The sequence below is a fragment of the Odocoileus virginianus genome, chromosome 24 (genome assembly GCF_023699985.2).
Source record: "Odocoileus virginianus isolate 20LAN1187 ecotype Illinois chromosome 24, Ovbor_1.2, whole genome shotgun sequence".
In the NCBI taxonomy this organism is placed as follows: domain Eukaryota; kingdom Metazoa; phylum Chordata; class Mammalia; order Artiodactyla; family Cervidae; genus Odocoileus; species Odocoileus virginianus.
Window position 1 is genome coordinate 27563946 of NC_069697.1, and position 24390 is coordinate 27588335.

At 55.2% G+C, this 24390-nt stretch overlaps 2 protein-coding genes across 3 annotated transcripts; both read right to left on the reverse strand.

The window, feature by feature from the left end:
• Positions 1–8038: 8038 nt before the first annotated feature.
• Positions 8039–11693, reverse strand: AQP6 (aquaporin 6). Its single transcript, XM_070454867.1, has 4 exons — positions 11301–11693; positions 10315–10473; positions 9977–10057; positions 8039–9310 (listed from the first exon to the last, which is right to left on the reverse strand). Exons 1-4 carry the CDS (start codon positions 11691–11693, stop codon positions 9098–9100), a joined length of 846 nt encoding a protein of 281 aa, XP_070310968.1. The 3' UTR covers positions 8039–9097.
• Positions 11694–18386: 6693 nt separating this feature from the next.
• On the reverse strand, positions 18387–23533 carry AQP5 (aquaporin 5). Of its 2 annotated transcripts, XM_020908247.2 has the most exons (4): positions 22528–23509; positions 21260–21424; positions 20792–20875; positions 18387–19770 (listed from the first exon to the last, which is right to left on the reverse strand). In XM_020908247.2, exons 1-4 carry the CDS (start codon positions 23254–23256, stop codon positions 19585–19587), a joined length of 1164 nt encoding a protein of 387 aa, XP_020763906.2. In that variant the 5' UTR covers positions 23257–23509; the 3' UTR covers positions 18387–19584. The 2 variants fall into 2 exon arrangements, with proteins under 2 accessions (XP_020763906.2, XP_070310559.1); XM_070454458.1 differs by lacking the exon at positions 21260–21424 and having other exon boundaries at positions 22528–23533.
• Positions 23534–24390: the final 857 nt, after the last annotated feature.

Sequence of the window (24390 nt, forward strand, 5' to 3'; positions counted from 1 at the left end):
AACAGTGCTTCATGTGGAACAACTTGACTTTTGAGGGCTTTCTTAATTAAATTGTACTCCCTTGATGTGAGATCTATGGCAGGGGCTTGGGAATAGGTGTCACCCCCACCTCCTGCTCCTAACCCTTTCTGACGTTGCCTCTTACTTTGTCTTTATGCAGTTTGGCTTTATTAGCCCACTTGCTAATAGCCAGAATATTTACATCTTTAAATCCATTCATCTCCATCCATCTGTGTAAGGCTCCTGAGTTTGATGTTTATTTAACTGGGCAAGCATTACATGGTTTGATTTAGGAGCAACAGTTGGTGTTTATTACTGGATATTTAATGATTTTTTTTCTTCCTTAAGAAGGTGAGTTCTTTGCTTGCAGAAATAGAGGGCAAGAAGGCATTTTGAGTTTCCATCAGAAGACTGTAGGGTGCTCAGTTGAGTTAACTGTGGGAAAAAAGTCATTTTTGGCTATGAACTGACCCTGTGGCATTGAAAGGGATCTTGAGTTCCTAAATTCATGCTTCAGTTACTGAGGGGCACAGAGTGACGGGGAGCACTGTGGAGTGCTGAGAGCAGAGATCCCAGGCTTGCTGTTTTTGTTTGTTTGGTTATAGTAGGACCTCTCTGCCCACGTCAGCCTTCGGATAGGTAGACAGACACACCTGTACATGTACGTGTGCATGTACATCCAGTATGTGGTTTCCTATTGGGAAGTGTTTGGGCGACCCAAGGCTGTGCCTGGAATACTGAGCAGTCTGCTTGATCATGTGTCACCATTTCTTAGATTCTCGGCAGGACTGGGGAAAGAGCTGCTGTGGTGTCCAGACCTGAGAAGCAAGGGTGGCAGGTGCAGAGTTCAAGTTGGCGCAGCTCACACAGTAGGTTCTTGATCCGTGTGCTTTAATGATAATCTCGGTCGTGACTCAAGCTTCAGCCACTGGTGCGAAAAGCTTTTAAGCCTGCAGAGTCAGGGCATGTTAGTCATTGTGCTGTTAGTATAAACAGGGTTTGGAGAGTGGCCACTTCACCTAAGAATTTAGTAATTAAAAAAAAATAAAATCTCCCTGTAGCTGGTATATTTTGTAAATAAGTGAAAGGCCCCAGACCAAGAGGTCCTTAACTTGGATGATTTGTGAGATTCTCATTTTCGGAGTCTATATTTGTTGATGGTTTCTATTCACGAAGTCAGGCTGAAGACAGCTTGACGTCACCAGGAATAACCTTGCAGTGTGTGGGAGCCTTGTCCTCTGCAGTCGTGTGGGATGGGAAAGGAGGCCACTTTTCAGGGACACAGAGTTGGAAGCAGGAATCTTCGCTTTTGTATACCTTCTCCCTCTGTAACTCTTGCCAGGCTTCATTTAGTCTCACTGTTTTTATACAGCATTACACTTTCATCTCACACAGTTGGACACCATATGTGTGTTGGGCTTAGACACATGTAAATGGATGTTTAGACTTCTAATAAAGCACTTGCCAGTTAATATCTTCTCTGGTCATCAATGAAGATGGAATTAAGAACTGATTCTCCACAAAGCCTCTAGGAAATGTAATGTGGTGACTTACAATATACAGGGTGCTTCCATTTAACATTTGACCCCACCACACTCATGTGTGGTGGTGGAATAGGTGATGTGATCCCAGTTGATGACAAACTTAGTGAAGTAATTTGACTCAAATTCTCATAAATTGTAGTTTAACTGGGATTAGAACCTGGAGATTACAGCTCCTGCTCTGGAGGTTAGCTGTGGTGTTTGCTACTTCAGATTTCCTCAACATCATGGGTCCTATAATATATTATTAAGTATGTAAGTAATTCGACTCAGGGCTGGCTGTATGTGGACGTGCCTATGCGCTCTCGACAGATGACCCAGAAAGAGCAGGAAGACCCAGACCGCTGAGAAAAGCATTGGGATTGGAATATTCCTTAATGTTGGGTTGTTGGGTAGGTTGGAGGACCTGGGCTTGGTGGTCTGGTGCTATCTTCTGTGTGGAAAGAGAGGATGGGCTGGTGGAGGATGAGCTTAAGGTTGTCCTGGTGGGAGTCTGTTCCCAGGCCACCCATGTGCATCTTGTGTGCTCCGAAGCTCAGAGCTAAGATCAGGCAAGTCTCTGAGCCAAAGCCATCAGCCCGCTTCTAGAGACATGTCAGCGGATTAGCTTATTGGCTTTCCCCTGAGTGGCATTAGCTCTCACCCCGTCTCATGTTCACCATCTGGCTTTGAGTAAGAAGTCTTCGAGTGATCTCTCTTCAGCAGCCAGCTCTGTGCCAGGGCTTTCTGAGAGCTGTTCAGCTTTCTCCCTCATCACCCCCAGAGCCCGGGGCTCTTGGAAAAGAGGAAGCCCATTTGTTGTGTTCACACAAATGCACACCTGGGATCCAAAGAATACTTGAGACTTGAGAGGAAAAAAATAAGGTCAAAGGAGAACGAGTGCCTGCCTGGTTAGTGGCCTAAAGTCTTGTCAAAACTAACACGTGGAGGGACTTCCCTGATGGTCCAGTGGTTAAGCCTTCATTCTCCCAATGCAGGGGGTGTGGGTTTGATTCCCAGTCAGGGAACTAAGAGCCCATAGGCCGCAGGGCCAACTAAGCCCACAAGTCACCACTAGACCCAGTGCAGCCAAATGTTAAAAACAAACAAAAAACCTAATAAGTGGCTCTGTCCTTAGGTGAGTTTTAAAAATGGAGTTCTTGCTACCTGTGAGAAAAGCTCTTTCTGTCTGTGAGATGATACCATTTGTCCAGATTTTAGTAGAGTGAGCCCTACAAAGGGGCTGGGATTTTTCTTCCTCATTGGAAAGCAAAGACTGGGGGTGGAGGTGCTTAACTGAACCACCTCCCCTCTTCCCAGGGAGCTGGCTGCTCTCCTCCTAGGTTAATATACATCGACTGGGGCTAAATGCTTGATGCTTCTGGACAGAGTCCAGCCCCTCAGCAGAGCAGCCACACTGTGGAGATACAGCTGCTAGCATTAAAGGGCTAAGCCCTTTCCAGCTGCTTTGCTTTAACGGGAACTGCCTGCAGTCTGCAGCTTAATGGCGCCGTCTTAGCCCGCTTCAGAGGAAATGACTAATCTCGGCGTCTTCTCAGGGCCCTGGTCTGGAGGCTCGGGGGCAGGTAGCCCTGTAGGGTGGGAAGTGGTTGGATAATTGGTGTCAGAGTGCTAGGTGATGATCTCAAAAATGGCAATCCTGGCTTTGACAGGGTTTGTGTTTTGTTTTGCCTCTGTGAAAAAAAGTGGGGTTCTCTTCAGTGGACTCCCTGGTGCTGAAGGAGAAGAGATGCTCACTGTGAGGGGCAGCCTGAGCATTTAAAAGCTGGAATAGCAACAGATGCATGGAGGAGTTGAGTGCTTACGAGGGCAATGAGTGTTATCTAAGGAAGAAGACTTGAGACCTGCGATGCGGTCCCACTTGGGCTTTCCATCCCAAATCTGAGTTAAGGAGCCAAGACTTGAAGGAGAAATGATCATTTCCTTGACTGTAAAATGCACTTAAAAATACAATTTAATGAGAATTAGGTTCTCATAATCAGTGGTCTACAACAGTGCTTTTCTTCAGTGGCTTGTACAGTAGCAGTGCATCTTATCATCCAGATTGTTTGGCTTGGAAATATTAGCTGTTCATGAGAGGTAGGCTGTTGGCTAGCCCCAACGTGGAGACAAGGGAACTTTCTACTTAGCTGTGATCAGAGAGAGATTAAAACGAGGAGTTTCCCCAGGTCTGAGGGCAGTTGCAGTGTAGGAAAAACAAGGCCTAGCCCCAGGACAACTGGTATGAAGAAGCAGACAAGCAATGTGTAGGAGAGAATCAAAATCTGCCCTAGTCATGACCCCAGAACCCTTACATGTGACCCCTGAGTTGGAGAAGGGGAAAGAAGGCATTGTGGATCAATGAGGCTCAGTGGATCAATGGCCATGATATAACAACACATCCTGATAGAGTTCTGAAATCAGTACAGCATTGAAACATCCAAGGTTCTTTACACGGAGGTGTTAGATAATCTGTGCAATGCTTTGTCCAGTTGGCTCACCAAATCTAGAATGCCAGAGGTCTTTCCTCCTTGCAGAAGTGGGGCTTCCTTGGTGGCTCAGACGTGAAGAATCCACCTGCAATGCAGGAGATTTGGGGTTGATCCCTGGGAACATTCCCTGGAGAAGGACACGGCAGCCCACTCCAGTATTCTTGCCTGGAGAATCCCATGGACAGAGGAGCCTGGTTGTAAAGAGTTGGACGTGACTGAGCGACTAACACTTTCACTTTCCTTACTGGAAACTGGAAGGCCATGTTATGGGCACCGACAAAAAAAGGGGACAGATGGTCAAGTTAAGGAACCTGTTGCCTGGAGATGAGACTAAAAATATAATTTTGCTTAAGAAAGTCTTCTTGCTTGGGTAGAGAGAGGTGTTCCCAAAACTATGAAGAGATGGGTTCAGTGCCAGGACGGAGGTGGGTGCAGAGTGCTGTGGAACTTTAGAGGAGGGAGGAGCTGGAGGCTTCAGAGCGCCCGGAGCTGATGACTTGAAAGCTGGGTCTCAGGATGAACCTGGCAGCTCAAGAGGCCTGGAAGCATCAACAGGGCTGGGGAAGGACCTCTGGGTTGGTGCTCTGTAACTGGTCACTGTCCTGGACTGCTGTCCTCTTTTCTCTTCTGACCCAGGGCTGGGCCCCGGCCTGCCTGAGCCTTGTTCCATCTGTCCGCGGGGGTGCAGGGGAGTTGTTGGTCTCTGTCTCTGGCGTCTTCCACCCCCAGCTCAGGCAGAAACTGACTCTTTATCTGACTTAATCAGAGCTCTGAAAAATTTCCATTCCCTGCTTTTCTGCCCTTTAACTGCAGCCTATTAATTAGTGCCTTTGGGCTCCCCAGTCTCATAACCCCCCTTCACTAACCATGCCTCCCCTCTGCAGCTTTTGCTAAATATGTGACTGCTCCTCAGTGTAGCTGCTCCCCCCTGAGAAGTGATTACAGAGCTTGGCTGTGCAGACCCCCTGCCCCAGCTGCCCGAGTGGTGACCTCTTGGCCGGAAGCTTCCTCTTGATTAGCCCTAACCTCTCCCCTCCCTCCGTCCCTCCCTGTCCTCCCCCTGACATTCCAGGGGCCTGGCGTTGGCTGTCGGTTAACACCTCTATTGCTGGGAGCTCTCTTCTTGTTCCAGATCTTGGAGAACTGCGCTGTGAGCCCAGAGGGGCCGAGCTGATCACCTCTCCTGACCCAGCAGAGTCTCCCATCAAAACCCCAATTAGCTTGTTCCAGATCAGTTGACCTCATTATAGATTAAAGATCATAGATTTTGATCTATGCTGCCTCTTAAACCTCAGCTCTGTTAGCTGTTTCCCTTTTGTTTACTTTCATCTGAGATTCCAGGTGCTCAAAGCCCTGCTCTTTTCACCGCTTCATATCCACCCAGCCTCCTTTGCTTCATTGAATCTCCCCCAAACCGCAGTCCCTCCAAATGCTTCACCACTGTGTTCTGAGGTGGGCCTTACTTCTCTTTCTTAGGTTTGATTTTTGACTCCTCTTTCTTCTGGGATCCTCCTCACTGCCTCCCCATTGTCCCCCAACACACACACACACACACACACTCCTCATCCTCACTGCCTCCCCATTGTCCCCCAAGACACACACACACACTCCTCACTGCCTCCCCATTGTCCCCCAACACACACACACACACTCCCTCTCTGTCTCCTTTATTCAAGCTCAGCCTTGTGTATGGGAAGGAAGTGATCCCTTCTTTAGTAATAGCCTGGTCATGATAAAAACTGCAGGAGAAACAGCTGAACTTTTCTGCAGAGAGCATGGCAGTCTACCTCGATGATGCTGAAAACCACCACTGAATGAGCTGTGTATATGTCAGGCCCCGTTGGGTTTCTTCCAGCCCCTTAGGAACAGACCCTGTTTTCCAAATGAGGAAACTAAGGCTCGGGATCCTGAAATAACTTGCCAGAGTCCATGCAGCTGAGCCCGCGTTTAAACTTTCAACCCTTTCAACCCCTATTCTATCTTTATATGGTCTTTACTATTTAAGAAACAAAAACAAAAATCTTGATGCACAGAATCCTTTAAGTCCAAGTGTTTTTCTTTGGAAAGTGAACGTCTCTGGATAGTTGTCTTGTTCCTCTCCTCTCAGTCCCAGGAGCTCCCTCCGTGGAGCCCCCCCACTGTGCAGCATGGTCCCAGATTAGACCTGTGTCCTCTTTAAACCCGGGGGAGGCAATGGGGGTGGGGAATGGAGAGGGGCTGTCTGCCAGCCAGTGGGGATGTGACAGCCTAGGCTCTGCGCTCGCATCATCTGCTCCTGCTAAGACAATCATCAACATAAAAGGCTAATTGTATTAATCACCAAGGCACCCGTCCCAGGCCCCCCTCCCTTTCAGGAGAATTATGAATTGCAATTGCAGATGGCTCCGCTGATTGAAGGCAGCACTCAGCAGGGAGAAGGGCCAGATCAGATTACACACCATTAATTAAAAACTTCCCCTGACAAAAGGGAGGAAGGGAGTGCACACCAAGGGTCTGCGTGGTTGGGTCTCTGTCCTCCCCAAGCCCCCCCCCCAATCCAGGCTCCGGTTGTGCCTGTGAAGCCAAGACCCTGGCTGGAGCCACTGAAATTTGGCTCCCCAAAGGCCAGCCCTTCCCACATCCGAGCAGATGGCCAACTGTCCTATTAAAGGGCTCCAGAGAAGGAGAAGCTAACCTTTGGTTACTCATTCCTGTGTCTAACTTTGGATGCTCTTCAGATTCTAACCTAATTCCTCACTTCTCATGAAGCTTGTCTCTTGCTCTAGTCTATTCTGACAGAGCACAGCTTTATAGAACTGTTTGGGAAAATAGCGCCCAGCTTTCTCTTCAGGCAATCACCCTTGTCCTCTTGGCCAGGAAGTTCCTGGGACAGAGGTTCCACGCTCTGCTCTAGGGTAGGGGCAGGAGCCTGTGCACCCTCTCCCCAGCTCCCCCAGCCTTCCAGCATAGGCTTCTCAGCTGCTGTCTTCTTGGCTTATTTGGAGCAGTGACTCCCGAGCTCTCCTCTTGATCAATTACCACCTCCCCTCCCTCCCCAGCCGCCCAGCCTCAGTCATTCATTCATCAAACTTTTATTGAGCACCCACTGCGTGCTTGGCTCTCAGGGATGCGGAGATAATTTGTCTAGGAGCTTAAGAGCTTGCTGCAGGAGCTCCACCCCCCTGCCCTCTTCAACCTTCTAGTTCCTGCTTCCTTCCTTTCTCTGGCTGCTGCTTGTATAAGCCCCCTTGGAGCTCTGTCTTGGAAAATTCTAAGCTGGGAGCTAGGGAGACCTTGGGAGGGCTGTGGTACTGAGCTGGGTGACCTTTAGCAAGTCAGTCACACACACGCGCGTGTGCACACGCGCACACACAAACACACACACGTGCATGCCCAGCTGTCCCTGCTCATAAAGGGCACAGGAGGCCCTGGGCTCTGAGAGATTGTGAAGATGAATGAGTGGGGCCCAGCTTGGAGAGATGTGAGTGGTTCTCTGCACTGACCATATTACAGAACACAGCTGCTGTGGCCACTAGCTCTTAGGACTCAGCCACTGCACTGTCACAGAATGGGCCCTGTTGCCCTGTCCTTGGGAGACTGGCAGCCCCTCCCCTATCTCTAGTCCCTTTAGAGACATCATGGAAAAGGACCTGTTTTTCGTGCTTTTGACTGCTGTAGTGCAGGGTACCATAGTGATGGGCGCCATAGAGATGAGAAAAATTGACTTTTCCTAGCTTGTCTCTTCATTCTAGGGTCCCTCCCCAACCTGACTCCTGTTCCCCCCTCACCCCCTCCACACACACAAAGCTCCCGGGTCAGTAGGTCCAGGAGAGAAGAGGGCAGGGCCTTGAGTAAAGTAGAGCAGATGAAATGAGAAAAGCCTACTCACTTTTCCCTCCCTCTCAATCTCCCTCTCCTTCTTCCCATTATCAACAGCAGTTGTATTCAAACCCAATAATTACAGTAACAGCAACAATAATCACCATTTATTGGATTTGTTTTTCTGTTCTATCATTTTAACTTCCAAAAACATTTTCCAACCTCTTGTTTAACATCAATCTTGGGGGAAAATTGTACAGCCCATTTTACAGCTGAGGAAGCTGAGATGCAGACAGGATCCCACGTCATAGGCAGAGTAGATTTATAGCAGCTTGTAAATATTAACCAACTAGGTGAGACTCCGGGAGTCCTTCAGAGGCACTGAATTGCAAATCTTGGTTTCCTGGGTTATTCCTGACTTCCCACCATCCTTGGGGCATATTCAGCAGCTTATGGGAGATCCCGGCAGAGCTGAGATGAGTCTGGAGATGGCTTCTTCAGGCCTAGGTCAGTGCTGCAATGGGATGTTTCCCCCTCAGGATTGCTTCTGTGGATAAGGCTGGAGTGGAAGGCAGGAGAACAACTGGGGAGAAAGGCCTGTCTGGGTTGAACCTCCCATGCCTGTATCCTGCCCCTCCACTAGCTGGAGAAAAGGTTTCTCTCTGTGCCAGCCCTTCCCAAGGGAGGGGCTCTCTGCTGATTCCTCATTTGGAGGAGTGAGGAATGAAGATCTATTGGGAGGGGATAATCTGGCCTCAGGAAGCCCCCAGTCTGAGGGGGAGCCACATCCCCCATCCACATCCAAGGTCAGAGACATCCCTCCTTGGAGCTCAGAGGCTGGCCTAGGACCAGATTCTTCTGGGAAGTCTGGATCCTCCTTCCAACAGTGGGGTGAGAAGTTAGGGTTCCCAGAGGTCCCCACAGCCTCTGAGCAGAGATCCTGTTTGGGCTCAGATTCCTTTTCTCCAAGACATGGGGACCTGGAAGCCCAGGGTCCTGCCTGGGGTCCAGACAGGTGAGAGGGAGAATGGTGATGAATTCCCCTGCCTCCCTCTGCTCAGCCCCATTAAAAGTGATGAAAGAGGAGGAAACACCAGATTTGCTTCCCAGGTTCCTTCTAGAAATGTAATGCTGGGGATCCTCTGCCCACCCTGTTAGGTCAAGAGGCCAAGCCTTCCCACCCCACCTCACGAGCCCCCCATCTCCCCAGGAAAATCTGAAATCTATACAAAGCATGCTGTCCATTTTCAGGGCTCTTTTCAGAAGCTTGAGGGCAGAGGCCAAACTCTATGCCACCTGACACACACTCTCCATCTCAGTGTCCTCTGAGTTGGACTGGGTTTCTTTTTTCTGGAGTTCCTCCCCTTCCGTTTTCTCTATTTCTGCACTGCCTGTGAGGATGGCCAGTCGCTGGGCCAGGGTCTTGGTGTCAGGGAACAGGATGAAGTTGTAGATCAGCGAAGCCAGGACGGCTCCCGTCAAGGGTCCCACCCAGAAGATCTGAGGAGGCAAAAGCAGATGCCCTGCTCGTGAGCCGTCAAGACCACAGGGTGTCTCTGGGATTCTGCCTGCTTTCCAGTGTTAACTTGGTCTCCTGGGAGCCCTGGAGCTTTCTACAAGGTGGCAAATTCGAGAAGCACAAGTCTTGTCCATTGCCTCCCCCCCCCACCCCCCAGGAACCCCAACACTGAGTCTCTGCAGGTGAAGGGACCTCGCCTCCCCGGGGTCGGGTCAGGCCCCCACCACCCCTGCCTCCCTCCTCTCACCTCCCCCGTTCCAGCCCAGAACTCTGGCTAGTGCTCCTCCTGTCCCTGCTGCTGTGTTTGTGTGTCTATTTCTGTTTGTCTTTTTCTCTATCCAAGTTTGGAAACTGGTCCAGCTGGAGGAAGTGAATAAGGAAGCAGCCAGGACTTGAGGCCTGGGCCAAGGCTGCCGCGCCGGCCCTGGCCCACTTCTCACCAGTCTACTGGGTGCCCCCGACCTTGAGGCGGGCAAGAAAGGATGCTGGCCCTGGTCTTCCGAGCTTAGGGAAACCTCCCCTGGGAGTGAAGATGCTCTGTGGCAGGGAGCCTTGTCTCCCCCAGTGTCTGGGGCCCCCCTGCTGGTGAAAGTCCCTATGGGCACTGGGGCCTCGCCCCTCCCCTGGCTGCCGGCAGAGGGTCTCACCCAGTGGACTTCAAACTTCCCCACGATGACGGCGGAACCAAAGGAGCGGGCTGGGTTCATGGAGCAGCCGGTGAAATAGAACTGGGGAGTGAGTGCAGGGCAGGGCGTGAGCAGCCTGAAGGCAGGCCTGGGAGAGGACAGTCCCCTTCATCCCCGCTCAAGCCCCAGCCCCAGACTGGGTCTCTGGGTCGCCCTACCCTGGGCCTGAGATGGGGCATAGCCTTGGCTCCAGGGCATGAAAAGTTTGGGGAGGGACACTTCCTGGCCACCAGGGCCCTTGCCACCTCCCCAGGGAGGGGCCAGTGGGTACACAGGCAGGTGTCCCCTATGCCCCTTACCCCGATGAGGTGGCCCACTGCCACCGAGGCTCCAATTGTGGCTGCGGGGGAGCCCGTGGTCTGACGGCTGTCGGTGGAGGCGAAAACGCAGAGCACGAGCTGGAGGGTCAAGATGAGCTCTACCGCCACCGCCTGGCCGGTCGAGGCACTGCTCCGGACCTGTGCGGGGCGGGCGGGGCGGGCGGGTTGGGGGTGGGTTACGCTGGAGCCAGCGGACTTTGCCGGGGGATAGTGAGCCCTGGGCCCTCGTTCCTCACGGTAAGGGGTGCGACACCTTGCCACCGTCAGCCCCAGGACTTAAGGAGCTAATGGGCTGGGGAGAGCGGTGCACTGGGGTTCAGGTGAGCCCTGAAGTGAGCCCACACGGACACTTACTCCCTGCGGGAGTGAGCAGCACCCCACCCACTCCATAGGGTGGTCGGGGCCACGGTCCAGGGGGAGGTGGGGGCCCAGGGCTGGTGGAGGAGAGAAGGCTGGAGAAGCTGTGTTGCACGATGCTCGCCCGTGGGCTGCCTGGGAGGGGCAGTGCGTAGGAGTGGAAGGTGGGGACTCAGGGACGTAGGTGGAACACGGGTGATTAGAGAAATCTGGGGAGGTGAGACAGGCTCAGAGTGCTGGGGACGGAGGAACAGGAGGAAACAGGTGGGGGGTGGGGAGGGGGTGTGGACTGGGGAGGTGAAGTAGGTGCAGGGTCCCCTGCTGCCCCCACAGCCCCACCTCTCCCCTGCTGCTCCAACCCTGAAGTGCCTGGTCCTCCTCCCACTCCTGGCCCTTACTGTGGTTTCTTCTTGTCCCCCCTTTCCCCACTGTTCCTCACACCACAGTCCCCTTCCTGCTCTGCCTGCACTGAGGCCATGGTCTTTCCCCAGAGTCCCACGTTCCCAGAGCAGGTGTGGAGCACTTGCTCTGCATATCCCCTCCTCCCTGGCCTGGCCCTCCCCACTTACCATCTGTATATACCTGCCCCTCCCCCTCCCTGCACCTACCATATTGACCCCAAAGTTTTCTCGGATGTCCCCAGGCGTGACCCCGTAAAGCAGAGCAGCTCCCGCCGTGGCCCCTGCCAGCTGGGCAGCCACATAGGCCACAGCCCGGGGCAGGGAGATCTGGGAGCCCACGAGGAAGGCCAGCGTCACGGCAGGGTTGACGTGGGCCCCGCTGGCCTTCCAGGTGATCTGCACGATCACGGCCGTGGCCAGGTTGAAGGTGATGGCGATCTGCAGCACAGAGGGAAGCGCCAGGGGCCATCTTAGAGCCGAGCCCACGCCAAAGAACACGTACAGTCCTGTGGCCAGGAACTCGGCAAACAGAGCCTTGCTGATGGTCATCCAGAGCCGGCTCACCAGCATCTTGGCCAAGCTGCGCCGGCCTGACTCCATCGCGCCCAGGCCTTGGCGCCTTTGCTCCCAGGTCTATGTTTCTCTTCTGGTCTCTGCCTCCAGCTGCTCCGGCCCCAGCCTGCAGCTCCTTCACGGCGCTGCTGCTTCAAGGACCAAGCTGGTCAGACTGGCAGGGGGCAGGTGACAGGATTATGTGTGTCTGGGGGTGGGGTGGGAGGTGTGGGGGTGGCCACACGCCCGCCCCACCCTAAACTCACATGACAGTCAAGGAGGGGGGCTGTCCTTGGGCACTGAACTGGAACCCCCCAGGAGTTTTCCAAGCTGGACAGGCCTAAGTCTGCTGCTGGCTGACACCCAATCTAGGGGCCACAGGTGACTCTAGGACACTCCCATCTGCGATGTCAGCTTAGAACGAGATCACTCAGATCCCCAAGTCCAAGGCCTACGTCAGCGGGCTCTGTGCACCCTCCGCCCCCAGGCTCCTAGTCTCCTGGCCCCCTTTGCCTGCAGACTTGGCCTCCAAATGGGCTCACACTATTCTGCACCCCATAAACCCAGATGTGAAGGAAGCTCTTTCCTCCATTTCCACCTAGAACACCACTCTCTGAAAGCTGATGTGAATGGGGTCAACTTCACTGAGGACGTGTGCCTGCGGGGGTGCAGAGGGGCAGATGGGGGGGTTGTTCCACAGCTACTTGGTGACGCCTGTGGCAGTGGGTACCTCTGCTGCCCACCAGTCTGGAGTCTCCACTGACTTCACCCTCTTCTGCCTCTTCACAGGGCAGCTTACCACTCTTGTGACTGTGCTGGCCCTAGTTTACCCACACCTAGGCTCTGCCCTTTAACCCCCAGTAATATACCAAGGTATTTTCTCCAACAGCAGTGTTTTGTCCCTAAGAAGAACCTGCTGAGCTGCTAAAATATTACACTCGTCACCTCTTACCCACATCAGAGTGCCCAGGCCGCGGCCGGAGCCATGTGTCCCTGCCCAGTAAGTGTCCCCTGGTGTCCGCAGGCTCCCCAAATGTGATGTGTCTCACGATGAGATCCTCTTTTCTCTCCAGGCCCCCTGAATGCACTCCTGTTATCCCCAGCTCAGTTGGTGGCACCTGCGAAGCATCCTTGACCTCACCCTCCCGCCCCCGTCCAGCCAAGGCATCAAGTCCTACTGATGCTGAATCCCAAGTATTTCCTGACACTGCCCTCTTCTTGCCACCCCTGCTGCCCTGCAGCCTCCAACCATTCTCTCTGTCGTCTCCCTTGCTCCGCTCCAATCAATTATCCACACTGCAGCCTGAGTGATCTTTCTAAAATGCAAATCTGATCCTGCTGCTCCCCGCTAAAATCCCTTCAAAGCCTCTGGTCGCCTCTGTGAGCTCCGTACCTGGCCTCCACAGTCCTCTGGGACCCTGCTTCTCCTGCCTCACCTCTCCCCACTTCTCGCCTTGTCCTTTACCCTCTGGCCTCACCAAATGGCCAGTGGTTCTAGAATACTTTATGCTGGTCTCCCCTTGGGGGATACTCTCTCCTCTCCCTGGAAAGCCCACCCCACATCCTTTGTTTGGGGGAGCCCTGATTGATTTCTGATGAAAACAGACGATCCATTGGAAAAGTCCCTGATGCTGGGAAAGATTGAGGGCAGAAGGACATCAGGGGATGAGATAGCTGGACAGCATCACTGAAGCAATGAACATGAAATTGGGGCAACTCCGGGAGATGGTGAAGGACAGGGAGGCCTGGCATGCTGCAGTCCATGAGGTTGCAAAGAGTCAGACACGACTAGGCAACTGAACAACAACCACCTATTCCTAAGGCTCAGCATTGACATCACCTCCCCCTTTCCTGGGTGAGGACTCCTCACCACACCTGGCCATTTACACTACAGTCACCATGAGGTGTTTTCATGGTGTTAATGTATCACCCCAGTGAGGCAGTGAGCCCCTTAGAGGGGCATGAACCAAGTTTTGTTCATCCCTGCATGTAACCTCTTGCATGGGGATTGGCTCAGTCCTGCAGTAGGTGCTCAATAAATATTTGCTGGATGAATGCATGAGTGAATAAGTTTCCTGACCTGGAGACAGGTGGCTTTCATGTCTGCTTCATTCCAGCCAGCTCACCTTACAGCCTTATTATACCTGTCCTTACCTGGGACAGGCCTTCTGAAATCTTCAAGTGAACTATCCCGACTGTGACCACAGGCTCTGTCCATCCACCCTCCCCCACTTCAATTCCAGCTACATCCCTCCCCCCTCCCCTTTCTGTTCATCCCACCTCCTGACCTGACTCTACCCTGTCCAGCCAGATCCCCTGGCATCTCACCTTGCAGTGTCCTCTGTCCCAGCTCCCCATTCTCTGCACCCTGCCCTCCCTGCCCCCCACTGTTTCCCTCCATGCACATTCTCCTCCACACCCTTCTGCTCCCATCTGTGCTGCTGAGCCCTGCTGGAGAAACTCGCCCAGCCATGCAGACTGTTGCCTTGACAAGCCCATGGTCTCTGGCCTCAGGAGGGGGTCTCAGTAATCTGTACACCACACTGTCCCCAGGCAGCTCTCTCCTTATTCTTCTAAGCCCTACTTCAAATCTTCCCTACTCTCTTTGAGTATCCTACCTTGCTCTGGCTTTCTTCCAGCAGATCGATTTGCCTCTTGTCATACCTAGAAAGTGAAACCAGCTGGCAAGTCTTCGCATATCCTCCCCTGCCCCTGCAGCTGCAAGCTCACCTGCAGCCCCCTATGCCCTTGCCAGCTTCCCTCTGGTCCTGAAGAAGAGGCAGCCCTTCTCCTGGGCCCCTCCTTGGGTTCCTGGCTCCCTTTGAGTGACTGGGGACCTCTCTTGGCCATTCCCAGCTTCATCTGTGATTTTCACTTCTCCCTCTTCCTGGCTGGCTCTTTGTAACGTGCCTGGGTAATCACCGAGTAGTGGAGACTCTGGGTTTGGAATGCCTTTCTTCTTTGGTTTTCTTTCAAGACTTTGCTCAAGTTCAATTCCTCTATGAAGCCTGCCCTAATTTCCCCCCTCCAGCAGAGTCAGGGCAAACTTCATAGAGAAGATGGGCTTGGGAATAACTAGTGGCTACTTCTGGCTTTGACCTCCTTGGTGCTGCCACTGTTCCCGTGCAGACTCCCAGGCTTGCGTGGCATGAAGGAATCTTTCAAGAAACACTCAAGACTGAAGGAATGTGGCTGCGGGGACAGTGTGAGTGACATTAGTCCCTGGCACGGAGGGGTGGGGGGAATTCCCTGCCTCGGGGCTGTCCCAGCGAATTTCAAGGGCATCTCCCTCCTTTGCTCCCCTCAGACAGGGTCATAGAGGGCCTGAGGACAGACACTGCCCAGTCCCTGCATATTACCTGGCCTCAATTTCTGCACCCGTACACAGGCACCAAACAGCAATAATGCCTGTCTATTGAGAACCTTTGAAAAGAAAGAGAAAGCATTTGAATACTGCCGTGTGCTCTGCACCCCCGACCAGTGTTTAACTGCTGTCACCTCAGCTTCCCCACTTTTAAAGTGGAGGTGATGGGAATTCCCTGGTGGTTCAGTGGTTAGCATTCTGAGTTTTCACTGCCGGGGGCCAGGTTTCAGTCCCTGGTTGGGGAACTAAGATCCTGCAAGCTGTGCCTCCGGGCCAAAAAAAAAAGTGGAGATGTTAGTTCCCACCTCCCTAATATGTTGTTAGGAGTGAATGTGCTGATGCCTTGGAGAAAGTCAGAAAATGGTAATTATTAGGATTGTCACCTCCCTTCCCACTCCAGTGAGAGCTGTGAAGACCGTGCTGGGTTAGAAATGATCCAGGACAAACAGCACCTGAGGCCCTTGCTCTGGGCCCTGGGGTTGAGAGCCTTCAGTGGGTGGTGGCCCTGGTCTCCAGCTGACATGGAGCAGCGTCTCCTGGGATCCTGCCTGGCCTGGAACTTGGTCATTCATCTGTCCAGGACAGGTGGACATTGGCCAGAACTTGCTGTAGCCAGCATGTCCCTGGACCTAGCCTTCCGGGGCCCTGGTGGCATGCTTTTGAGGTCACTCACGCTCCAAGAGTTTTTGTCAAGCCCCACACCTGGCTGTCTACAGCTCCCTGTCAGGTAGACGTGCGCTCTCACTCGTCAGAGGCCTGTCTCTGGGCTCCCTAGACTGCCAGGGTGGGCATCTCCACATATGAGCAGATGTGCGCGCGCGTGCGCGCGCGCGTGTGTGTGTGTGTGTGTGTGTGTGTGCAAGTCCACTTGGGGCAGCGTGAGTGCTGACTAAGGTCCTATCCCAGGGCTGGGAAGGGATGGGGGAGCAAGAAGGAGAGAAAGGAGGAGGGATGATGGGGAGATGATGAGGAGGAACAATAAACATGACAGAAAGGGAAGGATTCAAGGTCATCTCCCTTGTATCCCCTCACCCACTGCACTAAAACCTGGAAAGAAGAAGCAAAGGCTCAGAGGGTGGCTGAGAGAGCCGACCCTCCCAGCAACCCCTCCTCTTGTCCATCCATCTAGACAGTCAACCCTGTGCCCATTCTCTGTCTTGACCGCTAGCCCTCCATCTCTCCATCATGTCACCATGTCCACCTGGGGAAACTGGCCATCCCTGGACACAGGGGGAGGGGAAAGGGAGGAAGCAGCCTACGGAGAAGGAAGGCTCGTCTGGGTTCTGTCTTCAGGTGGAGCAGAGGGTCAGAGGGGGTGACTGAGCATGTGTGTGCTGGGATAGGACACACACGTGTACCCCTCAGAGAACACGTGCAGCCAGGTACCAAGGTCTGATCCCCAGGGGTCCTGTGAGAAGGAATGGAGAACAGGCGATGCGGCTCCGCACACATGCGGAGCGAGAAGTCTACGCGGAGAAGACGCAGCCCGCTGGGTACAACCGGAGATCCGCGCAGAGCGGGGTTAGCTTGTGCTGGTCGGTGTGTGCGCAGGTCTCTGCCAGCCTGGGACTCGAGCTGCTCGGGGAGGATCCGACAGGAGGGGGCGCAGCGCCCTCTGCTGGCCAAATAGCCGGGCGCGTGGCACCTAGTCCGCGGACTCCCTCGGACGGGGTGCCCCTCCCATCCCTGAAGGTCTGTCCCTCATCGACCCACCATTCACCCCGTCCTGCTTCCCTTGGGGTCCGTCCGAGAAAGGAACCAAGTTGCTGGGCTGGATGGAGAGGCCAGACTGTACCTCACCTGAGCCGTGTGGAAGGGTGAGGTCTGATATACTGATCCACAGATTGGGGTTGAAAGAGCCGACCCTCCCAGTCACCCCACCTCCTGTCCATTCATCTAGACAGCCAACACTATTCTCTGCCTTGACCCCTGATCCTTCTCCATCTCTCCATCCTATCACCGTGTCCACCTTCCTACCTGGTGAAACTGGCCGCCCTTGGGCAAAGAGGAGGCGGTGAGTGGGGAAGGAATACCCTCTCTTCTGCACCCACTCCCCGACAGTGGGGTGGGCTGGTCCAGAGGACCCAGACCTGAAAGACTTCAGGTGCCCTCTCATCGGCTCTCCATCTGGCTGGAGCCCAGACCCGGGACTTGGGGGAAGAGGAGGCTCAGCAGCGATGGATTCGGTGGACGAGGTCCCCCCCTGCTGGTCAGAGCTGGCACTTGCGCCGGGCTCTTGGATAGAGGCAGGGGTGGAGGCAGCTGTCCGGGGCGGATGTGCTCCTTCACTGTGGCTTCATACACACTGACATTTGGTGTTAACTATAAAGCTGCCAGGCAGGCAGGACAGGGCAGGGCTGGCCGCAGCCCCCATTTACAGATATTAGACCCAAGACTTCCCTGGTGGCTCAGACGGTAAAAGCGTCTGCCTACAATGAGGGAGACCGAGGTTCGATCCCTGAGTCGGGAAGATCCCCTGGAGAAGGAAATGGCAACTCACTCCAGTACTCTTGCCTGGAAAATCCCATGGACGGAGGAGCCTGATACGCTACAGTCCATGGGGTTGCAAAGATTCAGATACAACTGAGTGACTTCACTTCACTTCTTCAGACCCAAGTTTGGGCTTCTCCAGTGGCTCAGCAGTAAAGAATCTGCCTGCAATGCAGGAGATGCAGGAGACGTGGGTTCAATCATCCCTGGGTGAGGAAGATCCCCTGGAGGAGGTCGTGGCAACCCATTCCAGTATTTTTGCCTGAAGAATCCCATGAACAGAGGAGCCTCTCGGGCTACAGTGCATGGGGTTGCTAAGAGTCAGACACGACAAAAGCAACTGAGCTCTCACACATCCACCACCCCACCCCCATCCCCTGGGACTGACCCTTGTCAGCCACTATCAATAGCTTCTCCCATCCCTTTTCAGTCCATCTCCTGGCCCCTTCTCTTCTGGAGCAAAACTGAAAACCACAAGGAGAGGTTCCCACACCAGGGGGAAGTGGGAGCTTGGGTTAAACACTCTCAGGAAAGCAGAGGCCCTCCAGAACTGGGGTGTGGCTGAGGGCCTAGCTGTGGACACGCTGGTTTCTTTGCATACAAGCAAATCGAGCCCTTGATTTGAGATGTCTGCACAAGTGTTTCCTTTCTATCCATTGTCTCATTTTATCTTCACAACAATCCACGAAATGGGTACAAATATCCCCATTTTACAGATGAAGTAATTAAAACTTGGACAGCTTGTGTCATCCAGAGTTGTACAACCAGACTTAAACTCCAAGCCGGACTCTAACTCTGATCCAGAGCTGTGTCCTGAGCTTTATCTGCCCCTCTCCCCACAGTCCCAGGAATCTCACTCCCTCCCTTAATCTGACCCCACAACAACCCTGTGAGGGAAGCATTTTTTTATTCTCATTTTATAGTTTAAGAGGCAGAGGCTTGGTGAGTTTAAGGAGGTGTCCTAAGGAATGTCAGTGGCAAGGGGACAAGAGCAGTAAGGGCAGAGCTGCAGGTCAAGGGGAAGACGGTGGGAACCCTGGCTGGTGGAGGCAGACCCAGAAAAGAGGTGGGTTGGGTATGGCTTCCGATAGGGGTGGGGGCAGGGGGCTTCTCCCTCTGAGTACAGGCTCCCAACGTGGCACCTTTCTGGAACCTCAAGGGGCCGAGAGTGGAGTCCAGGACTGTGTCTCCTGGCCCAATGACAGACCTGGCTGGTCACCCCCTTGGCATCTCAAGGGGCTGCTGGCCGGTTCACTTCTCCTCCGCCCTGCTAAGCACACCCTGACTCTGGTGCCAGGCCCTCCTCAAGTGGCAAGGACTTGACATAGCTGAGGACAGAGGGGTGAGCAGGCAGGCCGCTTGGTGAGGACCTTCTCTGTTCCCACTGCCCCCTCCTGACCTCCAGCTCTGTTCCTACATTTGGTCTCTCTGCCCTCTCAACCCCGCCTCTCTGGCTCTCTAAGCCTCTCCTGGCCTCAGTTTCCCTGTCTTTCTGCAGAGGATTGTGGAGAATGTGGAGGGGGCTGTGGGATGATGCAGAGGAAAAGTGAGGAGCTACAGTATCCTGAGAGAGGCTTCTGGAGCAACACAGGCCAAACATGAATGTCAGTGGTTTATTGGGAAGCCCCCACCTTAAACACCAGCAGCCTACCCCCTGCATCCTTGAGCAGAAATAAATAAAGTGGCATGTAATGAACCTAAGGAGCTCTGGGGTGGGTCAACACCTGTCATCCCAGGGGCTGGGGTCCTCCTGGCTCTTGAAGAGGGGCTGGGGAGGAGGAGGGGATACAGACTGCCAAGCCACCCCTTCCTGGCCTGGCCCTGGCGCAGCCTGCACTGAGCTCACCACCCCTGAGGTCTGAACTTCCTGTCCCTTCCCCATCAGCCCCCAGCCCCTGGCCCCCTACCCCAAGAGTCCCATCCTGTGTTCTTGCTTCCAACTCTTTACTGCGCAGACTGGCGAGCAGCACCTCCGCCCCAGCCCGCAGGACCCAGCTGCGGGCGGAGGAGGCCTTGCTGTCATGCACGTCTCCTCTTCTCCCCTGCGGTTCAGGGGCTGAGAGGCTGACCCCTGTGTGATGCTGGTCAGTGGGCGGTCAGCTCCATGGTCTTCTTCCGCTCCTCTCGGTTCTCCTCCCAGTCCTCGTCGGGCTCATACGTGCCCTTGAGGATGGCCGCACGATCACTCAGGCTCAGGGAGTGGGGGAAGAGCAGGTAGAAGTAGATGATGGCAGCCGTGGCAGCCCCCACGATGGGCCCCACCCAGAACACCTGGCAGAGACAGGGCAGCGGCAGAGCTGAGCCCAGGCCTTGGAGCCGAGACCTCCCCTCCAGAGGACAGACCCAGGGGCCTCGCAGAGGAGACAGACGTAGACACTCCCACATCTCCGGAAGGAAAGAATTCACCCTTTTGCAGGGACAGATTGACTGATACCCCACTCCCCAATGACAAAGGACACTGATACCCAGGTCCTGAGAGGAGATGGACATCCCCAGAGGGACAGGGCTCCCGCCAACCCCACTATGCCATGCTGCAAGTCGCATTTGACTCTTTGCGACTGTATGGACTGCAGCCCGCTAGGCTTCTCTGTCCATGGAATTCCCCAGGCAAGAATACTGGAGTGGTTTGCCGTGTCCTTCTCCAGGGGATCTCCCCGACCCAGGGATCGAATCCTCAGTCTCTTATGTCTCCTGCATTGGCAGGCAGGTTCTTTACCACTAGCGCCCCTGGGAAGCCCACCAACCCCACCCTAAAGAGAGACAAATGAACCTTCAGAGAGAACAGACATGGAGATCCTCAGAGAGATGAACATAGCTCCTCTCCCTTCCACAGAGGGAGAGAGACAGACTCTGGAGAGAGACCATGAGCTCTCAAAGGAGATAACAGACAAATTGTCAAGAGGGACAGACCCACAGGAAGGAAGATTCTCCCCAGTCCCCAACAGGGACAGATAAATAATACGTCAGAGAGGACAGACACTTGGACCTCCCTGCCCCCCACCACCCTGAAAGATGGAAACCAAATCCTCAGAGACCAACACTGGAGCACAGATGCTCTTCCCTTCCCTAGAGGGACAGACATGCACAGTCCCTGCCCCCCCCTCGACCCCCAAACAGGGTCCCCTGCCATCTAAATCTGCCCCTGCCCTTGTTCTGGCTGCATCCCCATCTCTCTCCAGTCACCCCCAAGCTCTGGGCCCCCATCATCCAGAAAGTCCTGTTAACTGTCAGCTGCTAAGGCTGGGTTTCTAGGTGCTCACTGCCAGGGAGACAGGGGAGAGTCCAGACTTACCCAGTGTGCGGAGCTGAACCGACTCATGATTACTGCGGGACCGAAAGATCGGGCCGGGTTCATGGAGCAGCCTGTGAAGTAGATCTAGACAGAGAGAAGGAGGCTGTGAGGAGGGCAGCATGCCTGTCCACTCCCACAAGGCCTGGACCCACCCTGGGGTCTCCTAGTAGTTCAGGGGCTCAGCCAGGTCTCTGACTGTCTCCCGATTCCTAGACTGGTGACCTTTCCCTTCACAGTTCCCTCTGGATCCCTCCTTTTCTCTCTGTCCTGAGCTTGGGCTTGGTTTCCTGCCCCCATCCCAACTCGCCCTCACTCCCGTATTTTCTCAGAGAAGGTTTGAGGGGATTGGGTCTGGGCCAGAGTATAGTAGCTCCACTCTAGGTCTTCACTGGGGGCTCGCTGATCCAGAAGGTGCTGCCCCAGGGCCCCATTATTTGCCCTGAGGGGTCAAATGGCGCCTTTGCTCACCCCCACTAGGTGGCCCAGTGTGACGGACAGACCAATGGACAGGGCTGGGGAGCCCACAGGGCTGGTGCGGCGGGAGTCAGTGGAGGAGAAGACGCAGAGTGCCAGCTGGAAGGTCAGAATCATTTCCGCCACCACAGCCTGGCCCGCGGTCGTGTTGTTGTTGAGCTGCAAGGGGACGGTGTGTTAGGAGCCCTGCCTTCCTCTGCCTCTAAGGCCAGGGACCTGCAGGTATGGGGCTCTTGGTCTCCAGGGACTCCTAGAGCCCAAGTGCCTGGAAGCCAAGCTTTGTCACTTCAGGGAGGTCACTTGCCAGAGAGACTATATACTTGCCAGTGCTCACACAGCTTGGAACGCAAAGCTGTGGCCCAAGTGACAAAGCTGGGGGACCTCTTCCTGGACACTGGCCCGGCACCGGTCTGCCCAGGCCCCAACCCCCACAAGCTGGCATTTACCCTCCCTCCTGAGGGCAGCTGCCCAGTTTGCTTACTGCACCCCCAAGCCCGCCTCCTGCCCGTGCCTGACCCGCTGCCAGTTCCAAACCTCAAACCCGTCTCTCCGGTGGGGCTGACTCATGGTTTGACAATGGCCGAGAAAATCCTCCTCTGTGTTTGATTAATGAACCCAGTTTGCATGGGACAAGGGGGCTGAAACTGGGGTGGCAGGGGTGGGGGGAAGGGGAGGGGGCCAGGAGCCAAAACCAATATTCATCAGAGAACATATGTACGGGCACCTCATTAGGGAGTTCACAAGGCTGGCTTCTAAACATAACCCCGAGCCCTACTCTATGGAGGTCATGGCCATTCTCACCTAATGAGAAGGAGAAACACAAAACCCACAGAGGCTGGGGTCACCAAAGCCAGGATCACAACCCAGCTCTCTCTGATGGTTCCATGAGGCCACTCCACTGAGGACCACACAAGAGCGATCAGGTGCCCAGGAGGACAGAAGAACTTGGAGGTAAGACAGGAGAAGAGAGAAGTTCTGGGGTAAGAAAAGGCAGGCAGTAGGTACCGGGACAGAGGCTGGGATGGGGCAGCACGAGGGGGTTGGGCAGGCAGAGGAGGCGGATAGGAACCAGAGGAGTCGGCTGAGAGCACACACAGCCGCGGAGATTCACCTTCCTGGCCTTAGGATGCTATGACCTTCTTGGCAAAGGTGTGAGCTGGCTGGTCCACTCTGTGCCACCCATTCCAGAGATGGGGCTTGGGGGCCGGGTCCAGAGCCCACCCCAGGGTCCCTGCCCCACAGCCAGCCCCCTGGGCACTCACCGCATTGACAGCCAGATTGCCTCGGGCGTTGGACGGTGCCAGCCCGTAGAGGATTGCGGCCCCGGCAATGGCGCCCACCAGCTGGGCCACCAGGTAGAAGACCGCCCGGAGCAGGGAGATCTGGTTACCCACTAGGAGGGCCAGCGTGATGGCGGGGTTCATGTGGCCACCGCTCACTGGCCCCAGGGCCTGGGCCATGGTACCTATGGCCAGGCCGAAGGCCAGCGAGATCTGCAGGACGGTGGGCATTGCCGACGGCCACTTGAGGGCCGAGCCGAGGCCGAAGAAGACGAAGATGAGGGTGGCCAGGAACTCGGCGAACACTGCCTTGAGGAAGGCCACGGAGCACACCTCCTTCTTCATGGTCTTTAGGCAGTAGCCCCCGCAGGGGTCGCCCGTCGGGGCGGCGGCGCAGGGGGCGGGGGGCTGGCTCGGGGGCGCCGCACGGTCTTGGGTGCCCGCGGCGTGGCTAGCGACGTGGCACGGGGCCTGCGGGGGCGCGCTATATACCAGGCAGGCGGCCCGCGGCGGGGCGGGCCCGGGGGGGCAGTGGGCGGCTCCCGCACCCGGGGGCCAGCACTGCGCGCAGGGAGGGAACTTCAGGGCCGCCGCGGGCTCGCAGCGGCCCCCGGCCCCTCGCGCCCCCCCGCCCGGGCAGCCGCACGCCCTCTGGGGCCACGTGACTCGGCCGGCGATGTAGACCGGCTGGGCGGGCTGGAACCCGCGCATAGTGCGCTCCGGGCGTCTCCCGCGCTCTTAGTCCACTCTGTCTGTCCCGGGCTCCCGGGGAGACTTTGCTGGCTCTGGGCTCTCCCGTTCTTCGGCCTTCCGGACGGGTGCCTCCGCTGAGCTTCGATCTCTGGCCGTGGTCTTCCCCTTTTCTTCTCTCCGGGCGCTGGGTCCAGCTCCTCCTTTTCCTCCTGCGACCTGGGCATCCTGACCCGGCCTCATGCCCGGCCAGGCTGGAATGATGCGCTTCCCTGAGGACAGCGTCGCCGCCACCCAGCTCCCTGCGGGCCCGCGGTGGCGGGGGCGGACGGCCGGCCGGGCAGGGCCGTGCGGGGCGGTCTGGTCATCGCGGGCCTCTCCCTGACTCGGGCGGGGCAGACCTCCTGGATTCGAGCCGGGGCGTTTGGGGATAATGAGCACCGTGCTCATAGCCTGCCCCGGACTTGGCCATCCTAGCATCTACTCTCTGTTTCACCTTTCCTCATCTCTTTTGCTCTCTGTGACTTTGTCTCTGCCAGTCGTTGCATCATTTTCCACGTCAGAGTGTCTTACATGTGGTCTTTTTTAGTTCCCCCAAAGTCAAGTTCTCCTGCCCGTGGACTGGGTAACACTTTCTTCCAGCCCTTCCCAGTGCCCCCTCTCCGCCGCCCCTTCTTCCCCCCACCCACACCCCTCCCATCCTTCCCTCTTCCCTAATCCAGGGGTAGGTATGTGGGGAATGAGGCTGGAGGGCCCTTGAGAGCTTGGAAGAGGGGCAGGGACGGACCCCCAAGATCCCAAGAGTGGAGCTGCAGTAAAGACGCCTCCACCGCTACCATGCCCCATCCTTGGGAAGTACTCAGATTAGTGCTTGGCAGAGAGTGAGGCTCCATAAAGTTTCCTCACATTGTGACTGTAATTTTAAAAGCCTCCTGAGGGCTGTGTGTGGAGCGCAGCAGGCCGGTGCAGCAGAGGGAGGGAACAGGCGCTCCTCTGTCAGGGGGCTGAGGGGCGGGCCGGAGGAAAGTAAAGGACCTGGAGGAGCAGGATCTGGGCTCCATGGCAGCTAAGAGGCCAAAGAAAACAAGGAAAACAAGGACGGAAGGAGCCTCGCTATTGTTCCTGCTCTGCCCTGGTTTCCTGGTGGAGCCGCTC

Bases quoted from the DNA above. Each gene is read 5' to 3' on its own strand.
- AQP6 (XM_070454867.1), bottom strand. From the start codon at position 11,693: ATGGAGTCAGGCCGGCGCAGCTTGGCCAAGATGCTGGTGAGCCGGCTC. The intron at 10,474-11,300 runs GTAGGTGCAGGG...CGCCCCGCACAG, and splicing joins AAAACTTTGGGGTCAATATG to GTCCGGAGCAGTGCCTCGAC. The intron at 10,058-10,314 runs GTAAGGGGCATA...CTCACTCCCCAG, and splicing joins CAGTGGGCCACCTCATCGGG to TTCTATTTCACCGGCTGCTC.
- AQP5 (XM_020908247.2), bottom strand. From the start codon at position 23,256: ATGCGCGGGTTCCAGCCCGCCCAGCCGGTCTACATCGCCGGCCGAGTC. The intron at 20,876-21,259 runs GTGAGCAAAGGC...CTCTCTGTCTAG, and splicing joins CACTGGGCCACCTAGTGGGG to ATCTACTTCACAGGCTGCTC. The intron at 19,771-20,791 runs GTAAGTCTGGAC...TGTCTCTGCCAG, and splicing joins GGTTCAGCTCCGCACACTGG to GTGTTCTGGGTGGGGCCCAT.